General features: G+C 40.2%; 1 protein-coding gene across 1 annotated transcript in view; it reads left to right on the top strand.

Moving 5' to 3' along the window:
- ATG3 (autophagy related 3) overlaps positions 1–22369 on the top strand; it is a 1040279-nt gene that overhangs the window by 126073 nt on the left and 891837 nt on the right. Inside the window, exon 3 of the mRNA XM_044072369.1 lies at positions 20852–20901. Coding sequence (XP_043928304.1) covers positions 20852–20901 — 50 coding nt within the window. The remainder of the gene's footprint in view (positions 1–20851; positions 20902–22369) is intronic.

Genomic DNA, 22369 nt, shown 5'->3' with positions numbered 1-22369 from the left:
CGATGGCGGCGACCTGCTCGGCTGCACAAGTGGATTCTTCAGTGGACCCTAGCGGTTCAGTGGTCCCTGTTGGAATTACCGCTAACTTATCCTATCCACCTAAGTAGAATATGTCGATCGTCCCGCCTATGGTGGATGAGCTCTCTGGACTTTTTGGAGGGACGACCCTTTGTTCCAGCCCCGGCCCAAACCACAGTGACCACTGATGCCTCCCAACTTTGGTGGGGAGGCATTTCTTGGGCAGGACAGTCCAAGGCCTGTGGTCCCCCATAGAGACCAGCTTGCATATCAGTGTCCTAGAGATGAGAGCGGTCCTCCTCGCGTTGCAGGGCCTTCATGCCTTTCTTCCTTTGGGGATGATTGCCATTCAGTCAGACGACATGTCAGTAGTCTGGTATATCAACTAACAGGGAGGGACCAGATCTTACCCCCTTTGTCGCGAGGCCATGAGAGTGTGGGAATGGGCGATCTCCACCGGTTGCTTTCTCATCGCAATGCACATTCCAGGACTGTCCAACATTTTAGCAGGCAGGCTAAGTCGGACCATTCTGATGCCTTACGAGTGGTCTCTGAATCTGTCAGTGGCAGAACAGATCTTCAGCGAGTGGGGTCAAACTTGCTGCAATCTCTTCATCTCCTTCCAGCACGAAGTGCAGCAGGTTTTCTGCTCTGAGCCTCCTGCTGGGGGAGTCCCCCAGAGATGCTCTAGTTCATGCTTGGCCTCCCGGTCTTCTGAATGCTTACCCGCCAATACCTCTCATTCTGAGGTTTCTGCAGAAAGCTTGTCGACTGGGGAGCAAGGTGATCCTCATTGTCCCATTCTGGCATCGCCAAGTATGGTTTGCCTTCCTTTGGTCTCACCTTCTGGCTCCACCTTGGATCCTAGATCCCATTCAGGATCTGATTTCACACCCCCTCAGGGGTGCCTCATCCGAGTCTGGACAACCTGAAGTGCACGGCTTGGCTGCTCCAGTTCCCGTAATTGCTAGGACTCCCGGACTTTCCACCTCAGTTAGATTTTTTTTTTTGGTAGCTGCTCATAAGTCTTGAACCAGAAAGGTTGATCGCAGCAAGTGGAAACATTTTTCTTTCTGGTCCTCTCAGTGGAGTTTAGACCCTTTTACAGCCCATCTCTGCTATTCTTGATTTTCTAGCTGATATTTTCCAGCATGGAGCTAGTTCTTCTACTGTCAAAGTTCAGTTGGCTGCCATATCCCATTTTCATGTGGGTGAAAAATTCTGCATCTTTAGCATCTTCCAGACTGTGTAAAGCCTTTATCAAAGGCACCTTTTTGCTATGCCTCCCTGGTCAAGAATCCTTTCCTCCCATGGGACCTTACTATGGTTCTCCAAGATCTGGTCACTTTGCCCTTCGAGCCTGCCACAACTGCAGATCTAAAATTTCTATTGTGCAAAACAGCTTTTCCGGTAGCTATTACTTCTGCTGGAATGGTTTCGGAATTACAGGCCTTGTCCACCAAACTTTCTGTACATGATTTTTCATAAAGATGGTTTCCCTTTGAACCAATTCATCTTTTCTGCCTAAGGTGGCATCAACAGTCAATATCAATCGGACTATAAATTTGCCTGTGTTCTTTCCCAATTTTAGGAACTGGATAGAATACAAGCTACACATGTTGGATGTTCATATACAGTTATGATTCAATTTACACAGGGCAAAACATTTTTGTAAATTTGATCAATTGTTTTTCTTTCTATAGACCCTTTTTGGGCAAACCTATTTCCAAGGTCACTATAGTTAGATGGATGTTTTCATGAGTCCTGCAGGTCTGTACAGACAGAGGAATGTCTCCTCCAGGTCAGGTAAAAGCTCATTCCACTAGGGCCATGGCTACGTCTGCAGCTTTCTAGTCTAGAGTATATTTGGATGATATTTGCTCTGCAGCTACTTGGTCCTCATCTTATACATTTATTTCTCATTACAAATTGGATTAGACTTCTAGAAGGAGAGCATCCTTTGGCTCTGCTGTGCTGTGGAATATCCTTCCATGAGGGCCTCCCAGAATTTTAGCAGCTGGGGACTCTATCCCACAGGTTGAAGATCAAATGAAGTAAACTACTTCAGATAAAGAAGTTATGTACTCGCCATAACGTTCCATCTGAGTAGTTGTACTTAATATGTCTTCAACCATCCCTCCCTCCTTCCCCCGGACCTTGGTGCATGTTCAGCCTACGGGCTGCAGTATAGGTCACAAGTATGTTATTAGGTCGGGTTCTAAGTATAGGTTCAGCAAACTCCATCTTGGGATGGAAGGCAGTGGAGGTGTATTATGGGTAAGGGGAGGAGTCTGGAGTCTGAGCTGATGCTAGTAATATTTGCCGGCTTGGATCCAGTTCGGATCTGTATTCTCATAGGTTGAAGACAAATGAAGTACAACTACTCAGATGGAACGTTATGGTGAGTACATAACTTCTTTTTTCTGCAGAATGGTGCTTCTAACTACATAGTTTATTCTATTAAAGATTTTAAATGGATATACAGCAAAGACGGCAGTACTTCTCCAGTAATGACCACACCTATGCTATTCTTAAAATTATTATGGTAATTATAATGAAAAATACTCAAAAGACTTTGGTCATGTTTCCTGCACTTCTACCAGCTACTGGACAATCTACTTGGTGTCCACTACTGTAAGCCATTGCACCACTGGTAAGACTGCAAACCAGTACATGGAAGACCAGACTAAGCTGATAATGCAACACAGACACACACACCCCAGTCGTTCAGAAGCAGCAGTCAGTCGTCGTTTCCTACCTGAAGCAGCTCATTTCTTGACGTTAGCTTCCTACCTGAAGCAGCCCATAATGCAAGTCCTTCCTGCTCTGCCTGCACAAGCTCTGCAGCAGTAGTAATATCCAGAACTATAACGCAAGTCCTTCCTGCTCTGCTCACAAACTCTGCAGAGGTAGAAAGTAGTTTCGTGAACCAGAAGATTACGCAAGTTCTGTCTTGAAGCCTTCCCACACGCACAAGCTCTGCACAGATGCCAGACACTTTCCACTCACAGATCCATTCAAGCAGCCAGCTAGAAATGAGCCCTTGAGCTCAATTCCGACAGGCTGACTGAGCTGACGTCATTGCGCACACGATGACGACAGCTCAAAAATGCAGAAAAAAAAATTTTAAAATAAAAGCTAGGAAAAATCAGAAATGAAGGGGTGCCACTCGGGAAATCGTGGCACCCTATTATTTGACCCCAAAACTTGGTAAAAAGAGTAATTCGGTACAGTTGGTAGGTATTACACACACACACACACACACACACACACACACACACACACACACACATATATATATATATATATATATATATATATATATATATATATATATATATATATATATAGATATATGTATATATATATAGATATATATATATATATATATATATATATATATATATATATATATATATATATATATATATATATATATATATATATATATATATATATATATATATATATATATAGATAGATATAGACATATATATAGATATATATAGATATATATATATATACACACACACACACACACATAAATGCATGTAACATTAGTAAGGATGGAATGGTTAACTTGTAGATGTGAGGTGCAGAGAACATATTTATAGAATTATAGCATTTTATGCATTTATAACTAACCAGAAAAGAGAATCTGTTTTGAGTGTGGTGGTTAATGTAAAAATTATAATTGCAGGGGACTTATTGTGATTCATGGGGAAATGTAAAAAAAGGAAAGATTAACAAATATAGAAGGTGATACTATGTGATTAAGTTAGCTGTGTGGTACAAAAGTCAGCAGAAGGGGACACTTGGAACTGATATGGATTATTTTGTATTCTCAGAAAGTTTGGGGGTGTCAGATGGTAATATAGTACTGACAGGCTTTCCAGATCATTTAACAATATGGATGAAGGTGATGGACAAAGGTGGAAGTATATTAAAATGGTAAAGAGAGTAAAAAGAATGAATGAGAAATTCTTTGAAATTTGAGTGTGGGAAGTATTTCAGTTATGGAAGGATCACATATGAAGGACTTCTACGAAAAATGGTCTGAATCGTTGCTTGAACTTTAAGTATAAAATGCCCCCCCCCCCCCCCCCAAGTGCAGGATGATGTAAGAAAGGTCGAGACGGTGAAGTATAGGAACATGGATAGAGATGTACTAGAATTTAGGGAATAATACAAAGAAGTATTATAATATGGAAAAGAAATGTATTAAAAAAAAAAAATTCAAGAAAAAAATAAAGCATTACCGTTTAGGCAGATATGTTCTTTACAAGGGAGGAGGTATTGGCATATTTAGATAAAATGGTCATCATCATCTTTCGGCTTTTCCTGTTAGGGGTTGCCACAACGGATCATCTCTTTCCATTTCTTCCTATCCTCTACATCTTGCTCTGTCACACCAACTGCCTGCATGTCCTCTCTCACCACGTCCATAAACCTAATCTAATCTTAGGCCTTCCTCTTAGCTGGCAGCTCCATCCTTAGCATCTTTTTCCCAATATACCCATCATCCCTCCTCAGCACATGTCCAAACCAACACAATCTCGTCTCTCTTGCTTTGTCTCCAAACTGTCCAACATGAGCTGACCCTCTAATATACTGATTCCTAATCCTATCCATCCTAGTCACACCGAGTGCAAATCATAACCTCTTTAACTCTGACAAAAAGGCAGGAGTCAGAGCTGGATGTGGCAATGCCACTGTCTCCAACCCATATAACATAGCTGGTCTCACTACCCTCTTGTAGACCTTCCCTTTCACTCTTACTGGTACCCGTCTGTCACAAATCACTCCTGACACACTTTTCCACCCATTCCACCCTGCCTGTACTCTCTTCTTCACCTCTCTTCCACATTCACCATTACTCTGAACTGTTGATCCCAAGTACTTAAACTCGTCCACCTTTACCAACTCTTCTCCCTGCATCCTCACCATTCCTCTACCCTCTCTCTCATTTACACACATATATTCTGTCTTAGCCTTGTGACCGTCATTCCTCTGCTCTCTAGAGCACATCTCCACCTCTCCAGAGTCTCCTCAACCAGATTCCTACTCTCACTACAGATCACAATGTCATCTGCAAACATCATAGTCCACGGGGCCTCCTGTCTGATCTCATCTGTCAACCTGTCCCATCACCACTGCAAATAAGAAAGGACTCTGAGCTGATCCTTGATGTAATCCCACCTCCACCTTAAACGGATCTGTCACTCCCACTGCAGTCCTCACCACTGTCACACTACCCTCGTACATATCCTGTACCACTCTTACATACTTCTCTGCCACTCCCGCCTTCCTTATACAATACCACAACTCTTCTCTAGGCACCCTGTCATATGCTTTCTCCAAGTTCACAAAGACACAATGCAACTCCTTCTGACCTTCTCTGTATTTCTCCAATAACACTCTCAGAACAAACATTGCATCTGTAGTGCTCTTTCCTGGCATGAAACCATACTGCTGATCAGTAATCATCACATCCCGTCTTAACCTAGCTTCCACTACTCTTTCCCATAACTTCAACCTAGCTACCACTACTCTTTCCCATAACTTCAAGCTGTGACTGATCAATTTTATCTCTCTCTCGTTACTGCAGCTCTGCACATCACCCTTGTTCTTAAAGATTGGTACCAAAACACTTTTTCTCCACTCCTCAGGCATCCTCTGACTTTACAAAATTTCATTAAACAATCTAGTTAAAAATTCCACTGCCATTTCTCCTAAGCACCTCCATGCTTCCATTGGTATGTCTTCTGGGTCAATAGCCTTTCCATTCTTCATCCTCTTCATAGCTGTCCTTACTTCCTCCTTGCTAATCTGTTTCACTTCCTGATTCACTATCCCCACATCATCCAACCTTCTCTCTCTCATTCTCTTCATTCATCAGCCTCTCAAAATACTCTTTCCATCTACTCAACACACTCTCCTCTCTTATGAGTACCTTTCCCTCACTATCCTTTATCACCCTTACTTGCTGCACATCTTTCCCAGCTCTGTCCCTCTGTCTAGCCACTCGGTACAGGTCCTTTTCTCCCTCTTTAGTGTCCAATCTCTCATACAACTCTCCATACGCCTTATCCTTAGCTTTCGCCACCTCTGTCTTTGCCATGCACCTCATCTCCTTATACTCATGTCTACTTTCTTCATCTCTTTGACAATCCCACTTCTTCTTCGCCAGCCTCTTCCTCTGTATACTCTCCTGTACTTCCTCATTCCACCACCAGGTCTCCTTGTCCTCCTTCCTCTGTCCAGATGTCACACCAAGCACCTTTCTAGCAGTCTCCCTTACTAGTTCTGCTGTAGTTACCCAGCTATTCGGTAACTCTCCACTGCCTCCCAGTGCCTGTCTTAACTCTTCCCTAAACTCCACTTCACAATCACCCTTTTTTAACTTCCACCATTTAATCCTTGGCACTGCTTTCACACTCCTCCTCCTCCTCTTCTTGATCACCAACGTCATCCTGCAGACCAGCATTCTATGCTGCTTAACTACACTTTCCCCTGCCACCACTTTACAGTCTCCAATCTCCTTCAGACTGGCCCTCCTACATAGGATATTATCCACCTGTGTGCATCTTCCTCCACTCTTGTACGTCACCCTATGCTCCTCCCTCTTCTTAAAATACGTATTCACCACAGCCATGTCCATCCTTTTTGCAAAATCCACAATCCTCTGACCTTCTGCATTCCTCTCCTAAACACCATACCTACCCATCACTTCCTCGTCACCTCTGTTCACTTCACCAACATGCCCATTAAAGTCCGCTCCAATCACTAGTCTCTCACCCTTGGGTACACTCACCACAACTTCATCCAACTCGCTCCAAAATTTCTCTTTCTCATCCATCGCACACCCAACTTGTGGAGCATATGCACTAACAACATTCATCATTAAACCATCAATTTCGAGCTTCATAAACATCACTCTGTCGGACACTCTCTTCACGTCTAAAACACTCTTGGCATATTGTTCCTTTAATATAACCCCTACCCCATTTCTCCTGCCATCCACACCATGACAGAACAATTTGAACCAGTTTCCTAAACACCTGGCCTTACTTCCCTTCCATCTGGTCTCTTGCACTCAGAATATATCAACCTTCCTTCTCTCCATCATATCAGCTAGCTTTCTTCCTATACCAGTCATACTGCCAACATTCAAAGATCCTACCCTCACTGCTACACTCCTAACCTTCCTCCTCTCTTCCAGCCTTCGGGCATGCCTTCGCCCTCCTCTTCTTCGGCCAACAGTAGCCCAATTGGATAAAACGGTAAAGGAGAATATTAGTATGAGGAGAATGATAAATGTAAAAGAGACAAATATGAGCAAATTCAGTATTGTGTAGCATGTGGGGGATGTATACCACAGTAAAAAGAAGGAAAACTAAAAAAAAAAAGTGTTCGTTGAAGAATTTGAAACCTAAATTACTGTTAGTGAACCGGATGAAGTACTTGGGCAAAGTAAATGTTGATTCAGTATCCGGCTCAGACTGTATCGGGTACGGAAAGTACAAGAAGTTGATGGATTGGCAACATACCTCTCAAGTGTACCTCATTACGAGGAATGTACCTCATTTGGGGTCTTAAAAAGTTCATGTTCCTCAAAGTTCCACATTGAAAGAGTGTGTCACACATTCAGTGTTAGGAATTTTTTTTAAGTGAAATCCATGGTAAATAGAAATTAATCATATTAATTCATTAAAGGACCTTCTTTAGAAGTAAAATCAGCATATTTTAACCATCCTATGACCTTCCTAGTTGAAGTTATTAGTAAGCCAGTAGTATGTGTTCCACATTATAAAGGCAAGTGTTCTTCATTTTGGTGATGAAAGGTTGAGAGCTATGATTGGCAAAGCATGTTTTGTAAATGCACTGAAGGAAGGGTTTGTTTATGAAGAGTTATGTAGTGAAATAAAGTTTATTTGGAAGAAAGATGAAAAAGCATGAAATAAAGTTGAGACCCATCACACTAAACAGCAGCGATTTATAATTTTTTGAGAACAGTACAGAGGAGAATTGAATGAGGGATATTAAGGAATAAAGCAGATACAGTAGAAAAGGGACAGGATGTCAAAAATGGTTCTCGTTTGTGAGACTGAATGGCACAAGTAAAGGGGAAGATGTGAAACTTAATGGTAGGTGATATTCGCAAGGTATTTGATAGTGTAGAACATGATCCCTTGTGGAATGTTATGGAGAGATGTGGAATAGGTAATAGAATGAGAGTGTATGTCAGCATAACATAGCAGAGTGAGAGTGATAGTGAATGAATGGCTGAGTAAAGAAATGTGTGTGGTATAAAGCAAGGATGTCTCGTGAGTGGAATATTGTTTGCATTTGTAATGAATACGATACTGAGTGAAGTAAGTTATAAAATGAAAGATGTTGGATACGTGGTGCAAAAGGAGGTGGAGATAGTTTTAACATATGCAGATGATATAGTTGTAGTTTCTAAGAACAAAATATGGATGAGGAAAGTGTTGGTTTGGCTGAATGGATGTTTACAGGAAATGGGGCTTGAATAAAGATAAAAGCAAGGGTTTGAGTGATGTAGTGAAAATTTGGGGTGTGATTTATTTTTTTTTTTTTTTTCAATGAATGAACTGCCTTTGCTGGGGATAACATTTGTGGATAATGTAGCTGTGATGCAATGGGAGGGTTTGATAAAAGAAATGTCTTCTGTGATGGACATATAGATTGGCATTCAGCAAAAAGTTTCTTGTTAAAAATATTTAAAATATAAATACAGTAGTTTAATAGAATTTACCATATACAATTTTAATGAGAAAAATAGTATGCATGTCAAATGTTGATATGATCGTAGAAAAATATGAAAAGGAAATTGTGCAATTGGCGTTTTTATATAGTGTTCCAGATTAAACCCTGTGAAAATATGTGTGTTGTAAGCTAGTGAAGATGAAGAGGGATTGGAGTTCTTGAATCCAGTTCTACTTTAAACTTGTATAAATTATTAAAGTGGGTGAAGTAAGAGAATGAGAAATGTAGTGAAAGTGTTTAAATACAGGAACAAAATATTCTGGGAGATGAGAGGAAAAAAAGAATGTGTAAATGAAGAAATTAAAGTATTAAAAAACTAATGTGGAAAGCAGTTAATGATATAGAGGAAGAAGGATTTGGTGTAATGCGATGAAACAATACAATGTAAATTCAAAGGAAAACTTAAGTGATTAAAGTAAGTTAAAAATTGTGTACTGAGATAGTAAAGTGCCTGGATTTCCTACTGGTAATCAATAAGTTACTAGTAAAGGGGAATACGCCGTATAAAAAGAAAACTGAAAGTGTGTTTGTTTTGTGGGGAGGAACAGACGACAGAGCTTGTTTTTTTGAAACGAGTGGTAGAACTCTATAAAAAGTTGTGAAGAACTTTTTTGAGAATATTGGTAACATAGAGTTTAGATATGAATATGATTATGTATGGATATGAATATGATTATGTATGGATATTTTAAGAACAAGAAAGAATATGCAAGAAGGGTAGGCAAGACTTTCATTCCAAATAACCTATATTACATAAAAATTTAATGTGATTTTGTTTAATGGGAAACTGATTTTGGCAGATATAGGATCCTAGGAAGTTACTAGGCTATTGGCCCTGAGGCCCTTGCAAGCCTAGCCAAGATTTTAGCCCATGTTCTGACAAGTCAGCACCCAAATAGATTAGAAAAAAATTAGATTATGATTGGGGAAGGAGGAGTTGGTGGCATTTATGGAAGAATAACAATGAGGATGTTGTGAGAAAAATGATAAATAGTAAAAATTTAAATGTGTACATTTCGTGAATATGCAAATATTTTTAAGTGTTAAATTAAGAACCCCTACTCTTTATGATGGGTGCCATGGGATCATTTACATCCACTTCAGCTGCCACCAAATCGAGCAGGTGGGACCTCGGTTAAACATCTCATCCAAAGGCTAGCACATAGAAATGCAGCACTGCAGTATCATCAGTCCACTTACCTGGAGTGTGGTTAGAACCTACAGCCTTCTGGTCTTCCAGTACCACTGTCACTGTGTGTGTGTGTGTGTGTGTGTGTGTGTGTGTGTGTGTGTGTGTGTGTGTGTGTGTGTGTGTGTGTGTGTGTGTGTGTGTGTATGTATGTATATATATATATATATATGTATATATATATATATATGTATGTGTGTGTGTATATATATATATATATATATATATATATATATATATATATTTATATATAATATATATATATATATATATATATATATATATATATATATATATATATATATATATATGTATTACATACATACATACATACACATATATATACACGCGCACACACACTTGTAATTGCTACTACAGATGCTTTAGTTCTGCTTTTTTTTTTTTTTCATTCCTACTTGCTAGTCATGACTTTAGAGCCATGGTACGAGTCCAGTAATGAATTTAATTCCCTGCAGATAGATTTTCGTGCAAGAGTAGGCACACTTCCTCTTTATCAGACTTTCCCTGTACATTAATCCATCTCTTTGGTACATCACATATCCAGCGTGAATCACCGATTCTCCAGGTTCCATTCAGGAATATAATTAATTCAAGTGGCATTCAGATCCTGCAATAACCCAGAGCTAATGTCCACTTCAATCACTGGAGCAATATTAAGCTAAGATATCAGAAGGACTGTAAGACCGCTATCCATATGCAGCTGTAAGCTGACAAATGTAAGTTCTTGCCCCCTTTTTACGTAACTAATGGTGCTCTTCCTCAAGCAGTGTGATTTGTGATAACCCTTGTATATATTAGGGTGTGTGCATCCAGTTATCAAGACTAGCCATAAATATGGCCAAAGTTGTACTTGGACCGGTAGTAGTAATTTATTCCATAGGCTGGGTATATGTTAAGTTAAAAACCTATACCTCATCAAGTTTTGCTTATTTGTTGGTAGAATTAGGTTTGTATAGCCATTGGTTTTGTAAAGAAATAGGTCATCGGCTAGGCCTGGATTTTTAATCACTTTTAAAATGAGATGCAGGTTACCTTGGCACAACCACTAGGCTATTGCGTATATGAGGAGAGTCTTACTAATCTTTAGGATGGTTGTAAAATTTAAAGCCTCTAATTTTTGGTTAGAAAGTTTTGGTGTGTTTCTAGTTGAGCAATATGTTTGGGTTTGTACAGAAAGCTCATCTGTTAGTCTTCAGATGGCTTAAGTTGTGTGCATGACTGGAGCTGGCATGTCTGTTTCATTTCCAGAATGGCAGTGGAGTAGGGTATTATGAGGCTTTTTATCAGGGGCCATAGTTATTTGTTTTAGATTCTTCATATAAATTAGACCTGACCTCAAAAGTATTAGGTTATGGTGCTGTAGCTTCGGTATACTCCTTGGATAATATGCCTGGTACAGCTGAACAGTTTACAAGCGGAGTGTAAAATTAATGGTCCAGGAATGTAAATCATTAATAAATTTATCAAAACCTTTATGTATGTCATTTTATATTAAACCTTTCTAGTGACCACATTGTTAGCTTGAGTAACAATGTTGTCTGTGCCTCAAATGTTTTTCTTGTGTGCTATTTAAATAAATGGTTGAAATTCAAGGTTCCTGATGATAGATTACATACCATTATTCAAAGGTTAACAGTGGTATTATTAGTTCCTTTTTGACACCTGTGGTAAGAAAATTGTATCATTTTGTTAACGGAAATTGACTAATTTGATAGTGTGTTTTGGCTGAGGGAAGAAGGACAAGAAGTTGTCATTATACCATGACCCCCCCAAAACGTGCACGCTGATTGGCCAGCGTGCACATTGTAAATAGTTATACTAATGGAAAAAGGTCCGGTCGCCCGGACTTTTTTCCATTACTATAACTCTACTTTTAAAACACTGTCTCGCTATGTTAAATGGGTTTAACATGCAGACAGTTTAAAATAAGCAACGGAGATCTCCGTTATTTTAAAGCTGTCTCATGCTAAACCCATTTAACATAGCGAGACAGGTTTTAACAAAAAGCAACGGAGAAAGCAAGATCTCATTGCTTTTTATTAGCTATGTTAAATGGGTTTAACATAGCGAGACAGTTGAAATAAGCAACGGACATCTCCTGCTTATTTTAAAGCCGTCTCGCTATGTTAAACCCATTTAACATAGCCAAACAGTAAAAAGCAACGGAGATCTTGCTTTCTCCGTTGCTTTTGCTCACAACTCTGATGTACTGCAGGCTCAGTACATCAGAACTGCCGATGCCAGACATCTGCGGAAGGGCAGTAAACGGCATTATACTATGCCATTATTTAAGAAAAGTAATAGTTTCTTCTTAAATAATGTCATTATAATAGCAATAACCACGCCTGGGTGGGTAATGTATTACCACGGTTGGCTTTGTTTGGTCCCTCAGCCTCGGGACCAAACCACGCCAACCAGGTAATCCAGCATTACAGTCAACAGAATCCAGATTCCACTTCCAAGTTTGTTTTATTATGTTAATCATCAGAAATAGTAAATTAACAAAGCAATAGAAAGGACAAGATAAAACAAGTGAATATAATTTCCAAACACATATCTCAAATAAGTTTTAATAACAGATGACCTTTAGGTTTTACTCTCTAACTAAATAGTACCACCTAAGAGACTTTGTCAGAAACAAACACAAGGTGCAGGGTTTGAGTCTCACAAGGGATAATTGGCTAAGCTTAAAATGGCTCACAAGGGCAGTTAGCTTAGTACTAATCTATGAATCTATGAATCTATTACCCACACCCAGGCGTGGGTTATTGCTATATTATACCATGCTTACATGTATGTTGATGTTCTTTGTAATACACGCCATTGTATATTTTACAAGTTAGCACAAGAAACACATTTGAACAATAGACTGTAATATTTTGTTTATAATTTTCATAAAAATGTTTAAAATCCTCTTTCAGTATTAAGTATTCTAACACGCATGTAACCCATACTTCTGACAAAGTCTCTTAGGTGGTACTATTTAGTTAGAGAGTAAAACCTAAAGGTCATCTGTTATTAAAACTTATTTGAGATATGTGTTTGGAAATTATGTAGATTTGCAGTTTGTGTTTCACTAAATATTCACTTGTTTTATCTTGTCCTTTCTATTGCTTTGTTAATTTACTATTTCTGAAAGGAGGCATTGAGCTATGATTAACATAATAAAACAAACTTGGAAGTGGAATCTGGATTCTGTTGACTGTAATCTGTAGTTATGATGTGCTGTCAGTGTTCAAAGTAAGTTTCATGTTTTTTTTTTTTTCTTTTTTTTCATCAGTTTTTAAGTTTTCTAGTTTCTTACTTGAACGAGATATGGATTTGGATTGTTAGCATTGTGTACCGGCTGAGACAGGTAAATAGACAGCATAAAACCTTAGAAGAGGAAGACTGCGGTGCTGACTGCTTGAAAAAATGGTTTGTTTTGGGGAAGCGTTTTCTTCCTCAAGGCATGCACTACATAGCATATCAGCTTTTAAATAAATACAAGACTAGTCTTTCTGTTTTAATGAACTCCTGTATTTAATCACAGTATGCAGCTCATTCAGTGAGATCACAGAACTGTGGTGATAAGGAAGCTTCTTAGCATCAAGGTCCAGATCGTGTGGTACTGAGTTGGTATATTAAGATATGTGGGGTTGTGGGAGAAGCATGGGGGCTTGCCCTTTAACATGTATACACACAGCATTTCTGCGAGTTTTGTGTTGTTGACTTAACTGTTTCATTCATTTAAGCTGACTCTTCATGGTTCATTTTCTTTAGCCATTGATTCATTATTTATTCTCTAATTATCCACTTAATCTGTTTCAGGGTCACATGGGAGCTGGAGCTTATTTTAGTACCCACAAGGTGCAGTGCAGAGAAACTGATCAAGAATGCATGGTTGTAATCCATTGCAGGATGCATACTCACATATACACCATGCTTGCATAATACACACACCTATGAGCAAACTGGTGTTATGACTGTTCACCTGTGGTGTGTATTTAGGATATAAGCGGGAACTTCATGACCTAGTAAAGACCCATGTGGACACGGGGAACATTTGCAGACCCCACACGGAAAGCACCCTAACCAAACTGATAAACCAAGGACCATGAGGCAGCAGTTGTAACCACTGTGCCACCCACTGCTCTTTTGTAGCTTTTTGTTGTGTTTTTGCCATTTCTGCTAGCATTGAAGGCTTAAGCCAGCATGGATTGCAAGTGGTATGGTTCCTCATGCAGTTTTATCCCACAAATTACATTACTTGAATCACAACTGTGTTTTCCTTAGAAAAGGAAGATGATACCTACTTGATCCTTAAGCATTAAGGCATGGCAGAGAGTGACTTTGGTATTGTGCACCTCAAAGTTAATGGCCAAGTGCGCTTGGCACAGTCATGTGTCAGAAAAGCAATAATGCACATTGCTTGAACACCTTGTTTGAACTTATGATATGGGCAAATATTCAAGTGACTGTTTTAATTTCTAGCTGAGTTTATATAGTTGCATGCACAGGTAGCAACAATTCACATTGCTAAATTAACAATCCAAGAAAAAAAAATAACATTGCTGAGAAACTTTGATTGTTCTACAATGAGCATGAGTGCATAATACCAATATGAGGCTGTAAATGTTAAGAATTTGAGTGCGTTAAATGATTCTGTCAGTGTTAAGTGTTTGTTAAACTTTTTAAAAAGTTCCTTTGATAGAACTCTCCAGAAAGCTGTATTGCTGTAGTTTATTGTGTAAAATAGTCTTTTTAACTCTTGTAAAATGGTAAATGGTTCTATGATTTTTTTTCTTTTTTTGTCTGTGTATAATTGGGTGGTTAGTGATGTTCTTCGTCTCGCATTGCTGCAGTCATAACCTGTGGGTAGTCCGCTGTCCTCGGTCGGCCCGAATACCAAAGTGTTAGGCTGGCGTCGGTCATGGGTGCTCAGAACTGACGTCAGTACGCAGTAGTACTTAAGCGCATGACCGACGCCATATCCTCAGTCTTTCTTGCCGCATGGTCCGAAGCAGAAGCAGCGTTTGCAAGTGCCGTTCGGCGTCCTGAAATTTTCATTTTTCGAGTTTCAGACCAAGACCAAGTTGGGCTAAGTACCCGTTAGAATATTTTTGTCTTTTCTTGCCTCAGTTAATCCGGATGTCAGAAAAAGTTAATAATTGTATTTCTTGTGGGAAACAGATACCTCATAGGGACTACCACTCTCTCTGTATTCCTTGCTTGGGGCCTGAGCACGTCGGGTGTCGCTTTAGCTAGATTTAATAAGCGCACCATTAAACGCAGATTAGATTGTGCTAGGCTTGTTTTCAGTAAGCGGTGTAACTACAACATGCCATCGGATCCTCCGACTACCGCTAAGAAGCGAAAAGATAAATAGTTAAAGTCTAAGCAGGATGAGTCGTCCGTTGCGGACGCCGGTTCTATGGAAACTACGGTTGAATCTGTGGATCCAGCCGAGGTTTCGGCTGAATCACAGGGGGAACCTTTAATTTTACAGGAATTGGCCTCTCAGGAGTTAGGTCAGGCCCAGGGGGCTTCTCAAGTTTCTGTAGTTCCATCATTACAAAAGGTTATTAGGCCTTCTACTTCTGTCACTAAAGGCCCTACTAAAGCTAGACCTGGTCTTTCTGGCACAGGCATCAGCCCTAGTTCTTTGGGCTCTGTTCCTAAAAAACATATGCTGAAAATGGCAGAGGATTTGATTACTTTAATCAGGGGTTCTATGCCCCCTCCAGACAAGAGGCCTAGGGTGGAGACAGATGTGGAGGGATTGGAGCATTCTTCAGATTACTGAGTCTTCAGCTGAGGACATTCAGGATTTTCCTCCCTATTCTGATTCGGATGCAGAGGATTCCTGTCCTTCTGCTTCTCCTCCAGAGGATTTTTCCTTTTCTGAAACCCTGCACTCCATGAGGGAGCATTTTAAGTGGGAAGGTCAGGATTTTTCAGATTCTCGTAAGAGGCTTAGGGAATTTTTGTTTTTGCCACAACATAGACCTTTGGCTATTCCCCCTGTTTTAGATGTTGTTCAGGATGTTTTTTCTGAAGCTTCCCTTAATCCTGATTCTTTACCCCCTGCCCCTGTTAAGCCAGACAGGTATTACAGAGTTCCAGAGGCTCATAAATATTTGTATAAGAGTCCTAGAGCTGACCCGGAAACTATTAGTCAAGGACCTAAGGGTGTCAGGGCTTCTGTAGTTAAGAATCCAGTACCTCTGGATAAAGATTCTAGGGCTTTGGATAGGTGGGGTAAAAAAGTGTATACCTCCTCCACGCTAGCTATGAGGGCTTTAAATTGCCAGTTTCATATGCTGAAGTATCAGAACTTTCTGTTAAGTCAGTTGAAATCTAAGGTAGATGCTTTAGCTGAGGGTATAGAGTGTAAGGAATTGCAGGACTTAGTTCATGCCTCTGATCAGGTTGGTAAGCATTCCTTGCAGTGTGGCTTCGATGCTCTTCAGGCTTCTTCCAGGGTGGCTGCCACTGGTTCAGTTATTCGTAGGCATGCCTGGCTTAAGGATCAAAATTTGTCAGAGCATGTTAAAGCTCGAATTTTGGATGCTCCTCTTCAATCTGAAGTTCTTTTTGGTTCTCCTGTGGAGTCAGTTTTGAAAAAAATGGAAGACAAAGCTAAGTCCATGCAGACGGTTAAGGAATTTTTACAAGTGCAGCCCCCTAAGTTTAGCAGAAATTGGCCTGCAAAAGGATGGTCTTACCCTTCTTCCGATTTTCAGTCTAAGGGCAGGTCTAGACATGGTAGGGGCAGAGCTCATGCTCAGGGTTCTTTCAGACCTAGGACTTGGAGTTCTCCTGCACAATCTTCTGGTGAGGGCAGGGGTCAGCCTTTTCGTAAACAGACCCAATGACCTGTATCTCCAGCTGCCAGATTCTTCCTGTCTGGAAGCTCCTCTAGGAGGAAAGTTGGCACTTTTCAAACAAAATTGGCTTTTGGTCACCCAGGACAAATGGGTGTTGGACATTATAAATCAAGGCTACAAGTTTTATTTTCACACCTTGCCTCCTTTCAAAGGCATGCCAGATGTACCTCCTCAGCAAAGGCTGGAGGCTCACAAACAGATTTCTTTGCTTTTACAAATGGGGGCTATCCAGGTGGTACCTCCGTCAGAAGTAGGCCTAGGGTTTTATTCTCGCCTATTCCTTGTGCCAAAGAAAGGAAACACTTGGAGGCCAATTCTGGATTTGTCCATTCTCAATACATACCTAGACATTCCAAAGTTCAAGATGTTAACTTTACAGCAACTTCTGCCTCTGCTAGGCAAAGATCACTGGATGGTAACTCTGGATCTCAAAGAGGCTTATCTTCACATTCCTATCAGGCCCAGCTGCAGGAGATTCCTGCTGGCTGGTACTTTTCATTATCAGTTCTCTGCATTGCCCTTTGGCTTATCTACTGTGCCCAGGGTGTTCACAAAGGTCCTGGCTCCTGTGATAGCCTTCTTAAGACTAAGAGGAATACAAATTTACCCTTATCTGGACGATTGCCTGATTCTTGCTCAAGACAAAGTCAAGTTACTTCAACATCTACAGTATGTAATGGCAGTTTTAAGGTGCCTAGGGTATTCTGTGAACGAAACAAAGTCCAGTCTAGTACCCTCTCAGGACATGTGCTTTCTGGGTGTGAGACTGAATACAGCCTCTCAGATGGCCTTTTTGACCCCGGACAAACAAAGAAATCTTCACCTATACTTCCAGCAATTATCCCTAATGTCCAGGCTGACTGCAAGGACAGTCCTTCAAGCCTTGGGGTTCATGGCATCTTGCATTCTGGTACTTCCCAATGCCAAACTGCATATGAGGAAGCTACAATGGTATCTCAAAAGTGTATGGACTCAACACTGCCACGATTTGGACACGGTCATTCAGATAATACCTTGCATCCAGAAGGAATTCTTGTGGTGGGCTCAGGAATGTCACCTAAACAAGGGACTCTCTGTGACCCGACCAGAGGCGAGTCAGATCTTAACGACGGATGCCTCAGACTTGGCTTGGGGAGCACACTTCAATGGGAAATGGATTCAAGACACGTGGCCTCCCAGACTACAGCATTTGCATATCAGCATGAAGGAGATGTTAGCAGTCCAATTTGCCCTGATGGCTTTCAAGGATCTACTTCAACCGGGACAGGTGTTGATTCAAACAGACAACACAACAGTCATGTGGTACATCAACAAGCAGGGGGGAACCCATTCTTACCCCCTTTGCAGACAAGCTATGATTTTGTGGGAGACTGCTCTGAGTTTGCACATCACTCTTCAAGCACGGTTTCTGCCAGGAGCACAGAACTCCTTAGCAGATGTTTTGAGCAGACAAATTGTGGATCCCCACGAGTGGAAATTGGATCCTCATGTATTCCAACAGTGGACAGTGGCTTGGGGAACTCCAGACATAGATCTGTTCGCTTCTCCACTAAATTTCCAACTGCCAAAATTTTGCACAAAGATGTTTCACCCAAAAGCTTGGAAAGTGGATGCTCTATCTTTCAGTTGGAACAACCATCACGTCTATGCTTTCCCTCTGCCTCTCCTTCCCAAGGTACTCTTGAAAGTCAGACAGGACAAGCCTTGCATGATTCTAATAGCACCAGATTGGCCACGTCAGCACTGGTATCCTCTGCTGAGGAGTTTAGTACAGGAGCCCCCTTGGCCTTTGCCACCAATTCCACACCTTTTGTCCCAGGCAAGCAATCATTTTCTCAATGTCAGGGTACAGTCCCTGCATCTGACAGCCTGGCATATTCGGTTTTAGACCCTGGGGGGGTCGCAGCTTCCTCAACAAGTTTTGAATGTCATTTTGGAAGCCAGACGACCTAGTACTAGAAAAGTTTATGCTGATAAATGGAGGAGATTTTTTCTTTGGAGCACAGCAAAGAGCTTTGATGTTTCAGTGCCTAATTTGAGTTTTACACTACAGTACCTTACTGAATTATTGGACAAGGGTTTGTCTTTCTCCTCCGTGAAAGTTCATGCTGCAGCCATTTCTGCTCACTATGATTGTGACCCTCCATTATTTTCTCACCCTTTGTTTAAACAATTTCTTAGATGGGCAAAGAACATAAGACCCCCACGTAGAGCTCCTACTCCTTCCTGGGATCTCAATTTTGTGTTGGAAAAGCTTACTTTACCTCCTTTTGAACCAGCTGCTACGTCTGAGTTGAAGTTTTTGTCCTGGAAGACTGCCTTTTTGTTGGCCATTATGTCTGCTAGGAGGGTATCTGAATTACAGGCTCTCATGGCAGTTGAACCCTTCCTGATATTTCATAAGGATAGGGTGTCCTTGCGTACTAACCCTACTTTTATGCCTAAAGTTATTTCTAATGTGGCCTTAAACCAGTCTATTCATTTGCCTACTTTTTATGCTGATCCCCAAAATAAGGGGGAAAAAGTCTTTCATTCTTTGGATATTCACAGGCAATTACGCTATTATTTGAGCAGAACTAAAGAATTCAGACAGACTCAACAGTTGTTTATTTCTTTTGCTTTGGGTTCACAGAGGAAGGCTGTTTCTAAGCAAATTATTTCTAAGTGGATTGGCCATTGTATTGCTTTTTGTTATTCTCATCATGGAAAGGATGTTCCTGCTGGGATCAGACCTCATTCCACTAGGGCTACCGCCACATCTACTGCCTTTTTAAGGGGGGTAGCTACTAAGGATATTTTGGAGGCAGCTACTTGGAGTTCAGTGCACACTTTTACTAAACATTACCATCTCCCTCTTTATTCTAAGTCTAGGGCTGGGTTTGCCACTGCAGTTTTACAGGGCATGTTGGCAGCTCCTAATGCTTTTTAGTTTGCCAGCCTCCATTTACCTTTGCTTTGGGATTCTACCCACAGGTTATGACTGCAGCAATGTGAGACGAAGAACATAGTACAGTTTTGTACCTACCATAAATGTAGATGTTCGAGGATCCACATTGCTGCAGTCCAATTTTCCCTCCCTCCTTCCCCTCTATAGTTTGGGGTTGCTGTGTTTCTGTTGGGGGTCTTATTAGGTTATCTAGGTTGGTTGTTGGGTATTTCTATTTTGGCTATGGCCTTTCCTTTTTAGGCCTTCTGACATCTGGGGCAAGAAAGACTGAGGATATGGCGTCGGTCATGCGCTTAAGTACTACTGCGTACTGACGTCAGTTCTGAGCGCCTATGACCGACGCCAGCCTAACACTTTGGTATTCGGGCCGACCGAGGACAGCGGACTACCCACAGGTTATGACTGCAGCAATGTGGATCCTCGAACATCTACATTTATGGTAGGTACAAAACTGTACTTTTTTTTTTCTCCTGAAAATGTTTTATGTTTTAAATATACTAAATCACACGTTTGACATTCAGTCCCAGGTTTCTTTTTGCTTTAAGCATTTAATTTGCATTTGACAACAGAATGCATGGAGTGTGGTACTGAAAATTCAAGACTTGTGTGAATACATTTTTGAAGTCATGATGCTAAAACTTTCATCCTTTATTTAGCAAAATGTTAAATGCCAGAGATGGGGTTCATAATATGTAAATTACAAGCTTAAGCATACTTTGTTTTTGTCCATTAAGATGTTTTTTTTAATTCAAATATATTCATTGGGGATTAAAGCTTTTTGCTGATGGAACCAGTTTTTTTAGAAGTCTCTGGTCTTACTTTAATAATGTTTTTTTTGTATGATGATTTAAGTTATTTTTTGCAGATTTGTCTACTTGTAGCTCTTACATTGGGATCCATTAATTTTTCTGAAAATGTTAAATGTTTTCAAGTGCTTGTGTGCTTATGAATTGCCAAATACTGACAAAAATACATATGCATATAGACTGAAGTAAAGTTATTTCCTTCTCTCAACAGTTTGTTGCAGCAGGCGACCACTTGGTGCATCATTGTCCTACTTGGCAGTGGTGAGTTAAGAAGTTGAAAAGAATGGTTAAATAAAGTGGATTTGAAAGCTCATTCTTTGAATTCTGTTTCAGCTATCTTATCTGATTGGTTACCATCGAATTCTAAATTGTTTCTCGGGTAAACTTCCAGACTTTAAACCAAATTGTGATTATTAGTTTCTTTGTAGCTGTGGGTGTCTAAGTGTGGGAACACTCAGGCTGTTGGTCTGTTTTCTTGCCACTTTATTGTTTGTAGGTCTAACGTGATTTTCTTCTTGACTTTGCCCTACTTTACCTTATTTCTATATTTGACAGTTGCCATAGGTGCCCTTTTGCCCATTGGAAAGTTAGTGTTTTGTCATGCTACAGGACTTCATCGAAGCATCTGGTGAGTTAAATGCTGCGATGTAGTTTGCACAAGTTTGTCCAAATTTATTTGAAATGTTTTTTTAATAAAAAGCTTCATAAACTTTTTATTAACTCCATGGCCCAAATAAATTGTTTCCTTGCCTGACATGTAAGGTGGCTGTCCATAGACTTAATGATGCCTTTTTGCACATGCGCAAAGAGGCTTCCATTAATCTTTGGGTGTCTGTCATGTTTTCCTCCTTAGTTGATGTCACTGAGGTTAAAGATCATTGTTAAATCTTAGTGTCATTGTATGGGGAAAAGGATGTTTGTGATGGTTTTTATCTGAAAAAAAAAGGATATAATGAGAATGACTATCAGCACATTTGTACACCAGATGTGGTATAGCAGGTAAGTCATGAAAGCATAACAAAATACTTTAAAATGCTTGTTTATGTTTTCGATATTTGGCCTAACAAAGTTACCCTGTATTGTTTCCTCCTGAAGTACTTAGATTCACGGGTTGCCTTTATGCTTGTATCATATCTGGATTTCATAGTGCTTTTTGTTACTTGAATGAAGAAAGTATTCATCTTTGTGACTGAGAGGTTGAGTGAGGAACTTATGTTTCATCTGCTGATCTTTTGTAGAAAAATAATGTGATAGAAGCTTGTTTCACTGGCTGTTTTTAGTTCCATGCCTTCTTTCAGTCACTGACTACTCATTATTTGCACAGTGGATTTTGAAGTGGCCATGTTGAATTTTTTTGTGCCATCTTAGCCTGGAATAACTTTTTGTGCATCTGAGTGAAAATTTTGTTTTCATTTTGTTTTAATGAAATAGTTCACAAAAGTGGTTATTTCATTTGTGGTTTTTACCAGTATTTTGATTGAAGTTCATAACATTATTCACCATCTAACCAATATCTTTTATTTCAGGAGATGCCATATTTTTAAAGGGCACAAGATGTGGGAGTAGTGGGCTATTTTAGGGAGCAGTGATGTTATGGCTCTGCTTGCTGTGTCTAAATATACCTTGGAGTGAAGCAGTACATAGATTTCCTGTTTTACTTGGCATATTAAGGGAACTGTTTATTTAGATGGGTACAGATAATGAGGAGAATTAGGACCCTTTACTGCCC

This window comes from Protopterus annectens, chromosome 5.part0 (assembly GCF_019279795.1).
Source record: "Protopterus annectens isolate FY-2018-M chromosome 5.part0, PAN1.0, whole genome shotgun sequence".
Classification (NCBI taxonomy): Eukaryota; Metazoa; Chordata; order Ceratodontiformes; family Protopteridae; genus Protopterus; species Protopterus annectens.
This window is presented reverse-complemented; position numbering and strand designations above follow the sequence as displayed.